Source organism: Malurus melanocephalus, unplaced genomic scaffold, assembly GCF_030028575.1.
Source record: "Malurus melanocephalus ecotype Western Australia unplaced genomic scaffold, MMel_1.1 scaffold_120, whole genome shotgun sequence".
Taxonomy (NCBI): Eukaryota; Metazoa; Chordata; class Aves; order Passeriformes; family Maluridae; genus Malurus; species Malurus melanocephalus.
Window position 1 is genome coordinate 571307 of NW_026623352.1, and position 12380 is coordinate 583686.

Sequence of the window (12380 nt, forward strand, 5' to 3'; positions counted from 1 at the left end):
TGACATCTCTGTGTGATAAAGGGACATCAGGCTTCAAAATGAGAGCAAAATTCAACATCCAGCTGGTCAAGAAGCAACCTGGAACCATTCCAGAGAGTGTGAGCCCACAACAGCTGCCACTGTGATGTCAAGGGACCCTGGGGTGTCAGTGCAAGGTTGGCAAGTCCCTGAGTGCCAACAGGACAGTGCCATTTCTGCCGTCCAGAGCTCCTCAATGCATCCCTTCTGCTCTCATTCCAGGAGGATCCTTCCCCAGGGGTTCTCAGTGGGCTGGCTGGGAACCAGCTGGGGGTTTTATCCGAMTTTTAGGTTATGCTGGTCAGCAGGCTGTAGCACAGCTTTGCAAAAATGATCCGGCAAATCGGAACTGCAGCTTGYGATCTGCTGTCTGTCACATCTGCAATGTATTTTTATCCAGATAAACCCTGGCTGCTGACAGGTCATCTAGGGAGTAAGTAGTGCTCTTCCCCAGGTGAAGATACCTGGCTTTGGGGTCACTGTGTTCTTCATGCCCTTCCTTAGGAACGGAGTTGATTTGGGAACAAAAATGCCTGTCAGATGCCATTAGTTTGGTAGAGCTCCTGTCAACAGCTTCTGCTAACATGGGGGTGTCTCAATATGGGCAGTGTTTGGAATGTGGAGAACCCTGAGGGGGTTCCATGCTCTACACAGGACAGTCTGGGGAGCCTGTAATTCCATTCTCTACACAGGACAGTCTGGGGAGCCTGTAATTCCATTCTCTACACAGGACAGTCTGGGGAGTCTGTAATTCCCTCTGTTTGCTGCTTCTGCCAACTTCCAAAATGCAGACAGAAGGGCTTCTCAGAAGTGCTTCTAAAAAGTGTGCAATTATCTTCTGAACTGAGGAAAAACATCTTTCCATAATTAGAGGGTTTGACTAACAACGTGTGCTAAAATAGCGATAACCTTCGTGATGAGGTGTAACTTCCCAACAGTATCTGCTCCTGAACCCAGGAGCTGCTCCTGGGCTGTGTCAGAACAAAACTCACAAGGCTAAGGGGAGTTTGGGGAAAGCTTTTCCAGGGAAACATTTTCAGCAAGCTAAAGAGAATCAGCATATGTAATTAATTAACAGGGAAAAAAAAAGGAAAACTGCTCTGGCTCTTGGGCAGAGCAGACTCATTGACAATTAAAGAACAATTTAAATTTTCTTGACCAAGTTTCTATTYATTTTATTTACTGGCAAAACAGCACAAAAAATAGACACAGAACTGTAGAAAATGATTAATCTGGTATTTTGTCATGTTGTGTTTCTTACTGTGTAAAAACTATTGCTCCTGGAGGGATGTTGTGAAAGAAAAATGCTCTTACTTGGGCTGACTTATTCCATGGGGGATTCCCCACAAGTTTTCTAACAGCATCTGGTTCATCTTCTTTTGTCCATTGCAGATCAAATCTGCAGATTTTACAGAGGTGGATCCAGGGAAGGCCATCCTTTGGTGAGTGGAAATGCAACCTTTGACATTCCTGGAGTTTAAGAACTGTGGAGCAAGCTGTGAGCTTTGCCCGCTTCAACAGAGTGCCAGCCTGAAAAAATGTGCATGTCTGGTTTTGCAGCAGCAACAGCAGCGGGATCCCTGGCTGTTTCCTTATTTTCTGTTCAAAGCTTTTAAACACATGAAAGTCTGGTTTTGCAGGCAGAAGATTGCTGGTTTTAGCCATGGKGGAATATCTATTCCACAGCAATTTTCAATACTGTCTAATTAGCCCATTTCAATTTAGTTTTAACAACTTAGAATCCCGTTTCTATCAAGTTTCATGATTTATCCTTAGTACAGCTGGATATATAGCTGAATATAAATAAGGTTATAATGGATAATGTAACTCAGTGGAGCCACTGAAAGGAAGTTTTAAATAACTATCCATGCTAATAAATGTTGGGTCAATCCCCGAGAGAGGAATGACATCCATGTTAATACTGACCACATTTATTAGGGTTAATGTCCATGCACTAAATAGCAAATGACTGAACAGGGCTTTGGCCTTTGTTTTCAAATGCTGAACAGCCTCGTGCTGGGTTTTGAGTACACAGCAGAGAGTGTTTATCATAAACTTAAAAACCTTTGAATATTCACGCTTCTGATTTTCAGCTGTTGTCACTTCCTTGTCTTCAATAAAACATGCTTTTCAGAGGAAGTTTGAGGTTCATCAGAGCAGAGTAAGCCTTTCCAATAGCTCTTCCCATGAGTAGGGACACCTGGGCAGGTGCTGTGATATTCCAGCAGACATGGGCAAAGGTGGGACAGTCAGGATGTCCCAGGTTACCCAGCTCTCCCTGTGTGCTGTGGGATGTCCCTCTCTGGTGTTTCTACCAGAACCAAGGGATGACATTTTAAATAGAACACCAGTGAGATGTGAAGGTGTAGAATAGTGCCTTTGATTTGCTTCAGGTCTCTAAGTGGCCTTTGTGTCAGCTTTAAAGTGGTTTTTAAACACAGCAAATTTGGGACAACATGATGGATTGTTCTGCCTCTGCAGAGCAGCAGCTGGGACTGTTTCAACTCCCCTAAATATATAGATATTTAAATTGTATTGTGATGTGTAACAGACAACTGAGGCTGCAGGACCATGGGCATGTCTAGATCAGTTTCTGATGCCTAAGCAGCTGAAAGTTGTGTGTAACTCTCAAACCACTCAATTGGCACAATGATGTCTGTCACTCATGTTACTGACTGTCCCCAGGACGCAGAACTGGCACCGGATGCAGAACTGGCACCGGACACAGAACTGGCATCAGATGCAAAACCGGCACCAGATCCAAAACGGGCACCGAATGCAAAACTGGCACCGGATGCAAAACAGGCACCAAATGCAAAACTGGCCCCAGATGCAAAACTGGCACCAGATGCAAAACTGGCACCAGATGCAAAACGGGCACCGAATGCAAAACTGGCACCAGATGCAAAACTGGCACCAAATGCAAAACTGGCCCCAGATGCAAAACAGGCACCGAATGCAAAACTGGCCCCAGATGCAAAACTGGCACCAAATGCAAAACTGGCCCCAGATGCAAAACTGGCACCAGATGCAAAACTGGCACCAGATGCAAAATGGGCACCGAATGCAAAACTGGCACCAGATGCAAAACTGGCACCAGATGCAAAACTGGCACCGAATGCAAAACTGGCACCAGATGCAAAACTGGCCCCAGATGCAAAATGGGCACCGAATGCAAAACTGGCACCGGATGCAAAACTGGCACCAGATGCAAAACGGGCACCAGGTGCAAAACTGGCACCGGATGCAAAACTGTCACCGGATGCAAAACGGGCACGAGGTGCAAAACTGGCACCGGATGCAAAACTGTCACCGGATGCAAAACGGGCACGAGGTGCAAAACTGGCAACAGATGCAAAACTGGCCCCGGATGCAAAACTGGCATTGGATGCAAAACTGGCACCAGGTGCAAAATTGGCACCAGATGCAAAGCTGGCACCAGATGCAAAACTGGCACCAGAAGGTCTGCTGGCTGCTTCCCTTCGTGGAGAGGAGGATAAGGAGGAGGAGGTGATCAAGAAACCTTCAGCTGTTGCCTCAGCAGAATCAGAAGAAACGGCAGGGGTAAGTGACATCTTTGGTTAATGTTGGTGGAATTCAGAGCTGCACGTTTCTGCTCAGACAGCAGCCACACACACAGCTGGACATGCTGGGGGCTGGAGTCCTGCCATGACACGGGGCTTCACCCCAGCCACTGGCACCTGGAAAAGCAGTTTGAACTTCCACCTTGAGGCATCAGTTTCCCTTGCAGGATACAGGAGAAACTGTCTCCTGGACGTACCTGCCCCTCTGTATGGTCTGTTTGAGAAAATCCATGGAAATTGAACATGAATCTGGCCATGAAGTTGTGTAGGACCAGCCTTTTGTTKTCATTCATTCCGTTTGTGATATGGACAGTAAAAACCAGTTTAAGAGCGCTGGATGTGGCCGACAGCACCTTCCTGAGAGTTTGCGTTTAAAATATGAGCTCAGGGGATCCCTGCAAGCTCCCTTCCTGACATGAACTAATTTCTTGTCACAGATCCACAGATGCTCCAGCTCTCTGCTGGAGGCTGAAGGTGCAGCAGCAGATGCAGACACATTTGTGCTGACGGATTCCCTCAGCAGGAGCTCTCTGAATGAACCCAGGGCCCGGCCACGGAAGACATCCATGGTCACAGAGGAGCTGCTGGAGCAACTGAGTAGGTGTGGGGTGCCTCTTGGCTGGCAGAGCAGTGTGTGCTGTGTGTGTCCCAGCTTTAGCTGTGCCACAGGGGCAGATGGAGCATGTGTTCTCTCTGGGTGTTCCTTGTGCCCCCAAGGGCACCTCCAGCTGGGTTTGGTTTCCCTGCATTTCCATCTGTGCTAAAGGCAAAAGCAGAGATTGTGTCTGGTTCAGCAGAAGGTTTTTTGACCTAGTGAATGAACTCCTGAACTCCTGTGTGCTGGTGGCMAAATCAAATACAGTATTTGGGTTCCTAAGTTCTCTTTAGTCCCCTGACAAGTCATCAGAGCAAAAATACTTCACAGCAATCTGTTAGATTGAAAACAGGCACTGTGGTTCTTCAAGGGGTACAGGCAAAGACATCATCAGAAGTCTGGTAATCCATGAGGAGGATCCTAGATCTCAAACCACCCATTATTGATTATAACATGAGATGCTGTTCTTTATAATCATGATGCCAATGATTTGGCAAACTGCTGAAAGGTTGGGAAGATCCCCTTCTCTCCTGGAAGCACTTTGCAATGTTCTTCCCAATCTGAAAACGGCACCTGTTCATAAAAACGGATTGCACAACCCAAGGTGAATTCAATCATCAGAGGTATTAAACCTTTTGCTTAATCACACAAACTCTTTATTCCCAAGAAAATAAAGGCTCTGTTGTCCCAGGTCACCTTAATGTTTGTAGACAACAAATTCTTGCAGTGGTACCTGATCTTTTCTAATTCCTGTCTATGTGAGTGGTTTTCCATGTGTCAGGGTAACTCTTCAAAGCGCTGTAGAAAATCAGAAAATCTGTGGAGCCATCTGTGCTTTGGRGCTGCCTCTGCTGTTGCTGTTGCCCATGAAAGGCTCACAGCATTTCAGAGCTGCTGGAAGGTGGTGCCTCTGTTTGAAGGGAGCATTTTTTGTTCTTTTCAGGGGGCATTGTGTCYGAGGGGGATCCCAAGAGCAGATACACTGACTTGGTTCAGGTTGGCCGAGGGTAAGTCCAGTCCCAGTGACYTCTACAAAACCAGGGGCCAGGCATTTTGCTGTTGGAATATTGAGTGTGAAGCCAGGCAAGCTCCAAACACAATCAGCCACTGGGTTTAGACACTCCCATCTCTCAGAATTTTGGTCAGATGTGTTGTCAAAGTGAGCAGGTTGTCAAACAAGGAGCAGGTCCTGAAAGATTTCCCACCCCTCAAACCTTATTGCCCAAAACCAGCACCTTACCACCCCACAGCTGTCAGATGAAACTTCTCAATAACATTTATTTCAAATATTTTGCTTAAAAAAATTTGGTGCTCTGGTTTATAACCATGTGCTTTAGCAACTGAAACCAGAGATGAAATAATAAACTCTCACTGTCAAACAAACCCCACCCTGTGYAGCCTGGACCATGCATTCCCTGGGAAAAAAATACACACACAGACACAAAAAGAAGGAAAAAAWCCCCAAGAAAACAAGGCAAAATGAAAAAATAATTAAATACCTTATTTTCCAGTTTTTGTAGACACACCCTKCCCCTGCCCTTAGGTTTTGAGGATCTGTGCACCAGCTCTTCTTGCTCAAGCTGGATCTCAGTTTTGTCTGGGACACCCAGCATGGCAGAGGGCTGCTGGGCTGCTGTGCTGTTKGAAGAATAGATGAACCCAGGTGTTTTAAAACACTCCAGGCAGCAGAGATCTCCTGGCTGGGCTTGCCTGTCACTCCCAGCACCTAAATGGCTCCTCCTTTCTTCAYTGCTGTTTTGTTTCAGGGGTTTTGGGACCGTTTACAGAGCCTTCGACTCAGTCACAGGACAGGTGGTGAGTGTCAAAATCCCCACACATCGAGCAGCTCTTCAGGGCTTTCTCCTCTGGGCTGAGCTCTGCTGGAGCTTTGGGTGGCTGGGGAAGCTCTCCAGCACAGGCACTTCCTCAGGCATAGACCAGTGTCAGCCTGCCAAACACAGACTTTGTTCCTGCTCAATACCAGAAGGAATGCAAGTGGGGCAGTGGTACCTTACAGAGGAGTTCACAATTAAGGCTTAAAGTATCTTAGAATGAGTTATTTATTTAGAAACCCTGAAAAAATAATTGCAAATCTAAGCTGTGTTAAAGGATGCTCTTTGGAGCAGCAAAATCAAAATTCAAGAAGTTAGAAAATTCTGTGATTGTATTTTTTTTTTTTTTGGTGCAACAGTTATGATCTTTTAGAATGGGATTTTATCCATGTATGCATGTGTTTGCTCGGGATTTTATCCATGTATGCATGTGTTTGTTTTGTTATGCAACCAAAATCAGCAACAGTTGCTGAAATAATGACCAAACCCCACAGATTTGTTAATGGATTCCCAGTTGTTTTGATGTATTTTCACAGCAGCAAAATCCTGCTTGAAAAACCTGKGTGAATAATAATAACAGAGGTGATAAACTGAGGCCACTGGGGAAGAATGTGGGTGTGGGGTGTTGTCAGAGATCTGTGGCTAATGGGTTAGGGGGCCCTTTTTGCAGAGTTCACAGGCAAAATGTCTCTGGCCATGTGTCCTGGAAGTGGCACCCGAGCAAGAGGAGAAATCAGCTGTTGTCCTGTCACTTCCTGAGCACAGGGTCACAGGGCACTTTGGCACAGCCCAGCCCCATCATTCCAAAAGCACAGCTCCATGTTCCCTGTGCTCTCCTGCAGCAGAACTTCCCCAGCCCAAGGTCTCTGTTTYGTTGCAGGTGGCCTTGAAGAAGATGCCTCTCCGCAAACGGAGCAGGAAGGAGCTCATTGTCAATGAGATTCAGATCATGAAGGAAAACAGACACCCCAACATTGTCAACTATATCGACAGGTGASTGGTTCTGGTGTTATTGTGGGAATGTTTGTTCACACACTGCAAGSTAAAGGTTAAAAAACCCCTTTGGGCACTGGCAGAATGTGGAGCTCTTTTTTATTTCTCTGTTTATCTCCAGTGAATGGGAGGAGATGGCATYGAGTCTCCATTAATCTTTGCTGGCATATACAGTTGGAAACCCCTTTTCAAAATCCTGGATGTGCCATGTCTTACTAAAAYAACAGCCTGTCAGTTCATTACCTCTGTGTTGGTTTGGGGTTTGGTTTCTTCAAGTTGATCATATTTTCTATGCCTTAATGATAGGTGCTGATAAACCATCATAGAATTTATCTCTCTTGGGCTGTTCCCATTATTTTCCATTGCTCTGGATGCCAAGAAGATTAATTTCTCGTTTGCAGAACCACATAGGTTGCCAGTTTTTAAACAGTTTTTCCTGTTTCTGTATTTTATGCAACGTTTTTCCAAGTGGTGGGCCAGCATCTGTCCTCAGTGGTGCACAGCCTCCTCCTGTGGGTAACTCTGGGAGCTGTGTTGCCTTGCTCCTGGACTTAATGGTGGAATTGATAAATCAGCATAATGAACCAGCTGATGGCAAGTTTCCTGGTTCCAGATTGATCTCTGCTGTTATTAAACTGTATTTTTCTCTTGCTCACATCCAAGGCACCTCCTTTTCCATGGATTTGCCTTTCTCATTTAGACTGCAGAGACCCTAACTACTGCAAGTCCTAACAGGAATGTCTCTCCATTTTATTCTGCCTCCGTGTACMAATTACCTGGATTCAAAACTCCCCTGCAGTGTTTTCCACAAGGTGATTTAGCTGTGCACATCCATCTCCATGCCTTTTTTTCTTCTCTCAGCTACCTGGTTGATGAAGACCTGTGGCTGGTGATGGAATATGTGGATGGAGGGACTTTGACCAGTGTTCTTGTCCCAGTCTTTATAGAGGAAGGAATGATAGCTGCCATCAGTAAGGAGGTGARGGACCCTGCTTGTGCCTCCAATGGCTTGGACAGGGTGGGACAGGGTGGGACAGGAGTGACTTCRTGTTCAGAGCTTTGTTTCAGCACTGCTGTTGTGAAATGTAGAATAAAAGGGCATCTAAGTGAGCTGCCTGCCAGTATAACTGCATTTCTTATRCTCTGTTATTATACTCATACATTGTTGTAGTACTTTAAAAATTTATTTAAATTCTAAATATTTTACATTCTAAACTTTACCTCTTTAAACCGGAGCAATGCCTTCTTCACCTGTAAAAGCAAACGTGCTGGTGGTAGAATTTTAAAGTAACAGGAGATTAAAATAGAGACTCATTTCTCAYAGYCCTCAGTGTAAAAGAAGAGCATTGCACCCCAGCTGGTGCTACTTCCAAGTCTGCTGGTGAGGCCAACATAAAACCTTTGTCAATCAGCCTCCCACCCAAAAGTCCACTTCATAATGAAGGGAGAGGTTTTGGCAAACCCTGATTTGTCACCTGGATGGAGACAGCACAGGGGATTGGAGGGGGCAGTCTGTACCAACAGCTGATGTTTCACTTAGAAATTCAATCCTTTAGAGCCATTTCCTTTTCTTATGGGATGAAATGAGGTAAATTAACTTTTACCTTCATGGGCTTTTTGTCTCAGTGCCTCAAAGCCCTGGACTTCCTTCATTCAAAGAAGGTGATTCACAGAGATGTCAAAAGTGACAATATTCTTCTYGGAATGAAYGGATCTGTGAAACTGAGTAGGTATTCTTGGTCAGGCACAGCATCCCTGTGTTCTCAGACTCAAGGTGGGGAATTCTTGTGCTGGGTTTCACAGTTCAAGCTGGTTTTGACAGTACTTTTGTCCTTYTCCTCAGCTGATTTTGGCCTGTGTGCTCAGYTGACCCCTGAGCGGAGCAGACGGTGCACAGTGCTGGGCTCTCCTTACTGGGTAGCACCAGAAATTCTCAAAAAGGAGGAATATGACACCCAAGTGGACATCTGGGCTCTTGGGATCGTGGCAATTGAAATGCTGGAGGGAGAACCTCCCTACTTTCAAGAAAGCCCTATCCAGGTAAGGTGCAAATGCTGTCAAATCTCCCTGTCAGGAACAATCTGTGCCATGTTTTGTCTCCCATGAGCCAAAATCCCACTGGCATCAGCCTGAACTGGTTCCACCAAGGCCACTTCTGTCCCTGCAGAACATGTCATCAGAGCAGTGACACATGCCAGTGCAAAAATGTGCCATTTTGGCCTCCAGCACTGCTTAAATTCCTCCTGCTCTGTTTGATCTCTCTGAGCTGCAGCCCTGAATRACAGCAGCAAGTTCCTCCAATTGGGAAATTATTATGAAAAGCATTTTAAGTGTATCTGCAGGCCCAGAAGTCTTTTAAAACTCTGTCTGTTGCTTACCTGAGCCCTTCAGGGAGGGTCATTGGTTCTAGTAATGCCATAATTATCTATTACCCAATACATTTCTAAAAAAGCATGTTTTAGCAAAGCTACTTCTAGTAAACGTATTTTGAAGTTTTCAGTTTTAGATYGCAATTCCTTAAAATTAAATGATCAGTTCTCACACAAAATGAGCAAGGAATAATGGAGGAGTGTATCCCAGGATAAAACCTCATGACTAATAGCTGAAACCAAGTTAAATGCTGCACAGTTAATTCCTGAGGAAGACAATAATTCTGAACATTTTGGTCTTCCACTCTTTTYGAAAACATTTCCTGACTTTTCTTGGAAGGCTACTTTTGGATTGCCTTTGCCTTGTATAAGGCAGCAAAATCAGATGAAGGGAATTATTTCCAGATCCCAGAATATTCTGRGTTGGGAGGGATCCACRAGGATCAGCAAGTGCAGCTCTAAAATGATTGGCCCATCTGGGGACTGACRTTATCAGCACCATGCTCTGACCAGCTGASCYGCYCCCRGRGTTTTTATCATCACTGCTCTGGAGGATGAAAATTCCCTGCTTCCTTACCCTCACATGTTCACAGCCCCTTGGGAAGCCTCAGGAATTCTGAGAAAGCCASGAGGGGCCTGCAGCAGAGCTGCTCACCCAGGGAGGGTCTGTGGCTGCCCTGTGTCTCTCTGTCCCCAGGCTCAGCACCTGATAGCCCGCAACAGGTACCCCCCTCTGAGGATGCCCAACAAGATGTCAGTGCTGTTCCACGCCTTCCTGCACTCCTGCCTGGACATCGACCCCTCKGTCCGCTGGACAGCCCGGGAGCTCCTGCAGGTGAGGGGCAGGGCTGCAGGGACCATTCTCATCAGCTCCACCCACAGGAACCAGCTGCCTTCCTCTCCTGCTAATCCCCACTCTTGGTGCTTTTCAAAGTAGAATCACAGAATAATTTGGCTTGGAAGGGACTTTTAAATGCCAGCTGGTCCAAACCCTTTCCATGAGCAGGGACATTCTTCAACTCCATCAAGTTCATCAGAACCCTGTCCAGCCTGTGAATGTTTTCAGGGATGGGGCATCCACCACCTCGCTGGGCAACCTGTGCCAKTGTTTCACCACCCTCAGCATCAAMAATTCCTTCCTTAGATCTAACCTGAGTCTCTCATCTTTTAATTTAAAACTATCACTCTTTGTCCCTTTGCAACAGGCCCTACTAAAAATGGGTCCCCTTGAAGTTTTGAAAGGCTGCAATAAGGTCTGCCCTGAACCTTCTCTTCTCCAGCCTGAACAATCCCAGTTGTGTTGGCCTTGCCTCAGAGGAAAGATGTTCCATCCACCCTCTGACCAATTCTGTGCTGCACTTTGGGAGCCTGTTCAGGTTTAGCTGGTGGCAGTAGAATGGTGGCAGGTACACAGGCCTGAAATGTGCTGGAGGAAGAGGAACCCAGTCACAGCCCAGCAGTCAGGTTTGGCTGTGGGAAGGCTGTTCATGTCTTGGTGCTGAAAAGCTGCACCTCAGTGTTCCTGAGAAGAGCACAAGCCTCAATCCTACTGGGATCAGCACTTCTTGGAGCTTTTGGACTTCCCTGAGGAACAGCTTGCACTTGTCTTTTCTGGCAACTAAAGTAGCCCCTACCTTTGGAAAAAAAAACCTGAGTCTTTTGCGTTTCCTGAAAGGAAAAAAGCCCTGAGGCAGCAAGTGGCATTCCCAGACTGCCGGCAGGGCCAAAATCCCAGCAAGCTGAAGCCACTTTGATAAATTGATTACTGGGATTACTGGGCCATGTTTGCCTCTGATAGCGAGGTGCTGAATAGGAAGACTGAGATGTAGGTGGTCCCCTCAGTCCTACTGATGGATATTTCTGGTAACCAGAGGGATCCTACTTTATCTTGTGAGAAACTGGGTTTGGCAAGTAATGGTTCCTTTTTCTTTTTCCTKTGGGCAGCATCCGTTTTTAGATACAGCGGTGAGTCTGTCCACCCTGCCTCACACGATCCGTACAGCCAGGAAAATGCACACGTCCTTGGCAGCGCTTCATGGCAGCGCTTCYACCACGGAGATGAATACCGAATAAAATTTTCACTCTTTTGCGAGATTTGCTCCTGCTTCTCACCTGCTGGTTAAGCTGCACGATCACTTCTGAATTGTTGTTTCTTAAAGGTGGGAAGTCCTATTTAGGAGGTTTTGGTATGGTTTGGGAATATATTTTTATAGAATTATAATGATAATGATATGTGTAGATAGTGTTACAGAGCTATGGATGTATGCACTTTGCACTTTATATGGTCCCTATGCACAACCCTCCCATAACTCTCCTGCACTGTAGTCCCCTATATAATGCTGCTTATATATATATAWAAATAATATAACTAAATAATATRTATGTAKRTATAGTGTGTGTATATGTTGTGTGTAGATATAGTGTGTGTATATATGTATATATAAAATGTATTTTAATATACATATATATATAAATATAATATACGTGTGTGTAGATATATAGTGTSTGTGTATATATGTTGTGTGTGTATGTATATTGTGGGTATACACAGTGTCCATATATATACGTAAATATAAAAAATATATTTTAATATACACTCAGAGGCCCTTCTATAACTGTTACCCAGTGTATAGAGAGCTATAATAGCGTGCACAGGGCAAGGTGTGATATCCTCWATAAATCCTACCCCGTGTTTATCCGGGTGTTGTACCCGGTACGGTCACACCTGTGTGGGTGGACACCGAGCGCCCTCTCGCGGCCGCCGGCGGCGCAGAAATCGCTGAAATGGTAGTTTTTAGTAAAATTTTATTTAGATCATTTCGTATCGAAAAGTTACAAAAGGTTGCAGTGAAACACTTTATACCCACTTCCACCTGTTTGTATTTTTGAGGGGCTGGAGGTGGCTCGAGTGTGTACATAAATGCAGTTCCCCCCCAAAAAAACCCTTAATTTTCCTATATCTTGACATGAATTGTTAAAAACCCGCGCC

The 12380-nt window shown here is 45.5% G+C and overlaps 1 protein-coding gene across 1 annotated transcript; it reads left to right on the forward strand.

The window, feature by feature from the left end:
- Window positions 1-303: 303 nt before the first annotated feature.
- Window positions 304-11516, forward strand: LOC130575925 (serine/threonine-protein kinase PAK 3-like). The gene is made up of 13 exons (XM_057370167.1): window positions 304-451; window positions 1411-1460; window positions 3451-3552; window positions 3953-3969; window positions 4048-4199; window positions 5141-5204; window positions 5964-6012; window positions 6910-7022; window positions 7884-8001; window positions 8649-8748; window positions 8866-9062; window positions 10089-10226; window positions 11336-11516. The coding sequence occupies exons 1-13, from the start codon at window positions 349-351 to the stop codon at window positions 11462-11464; spliced, it is 1332 nt and encodes a 443-aa protein (XP_057226150.1). The 5' UTR covers window positions 304-348; the 3' UTR covers window positions 11465-11516.
- Window positions 11517-12380: the final 864 nt, after the last annotated feature.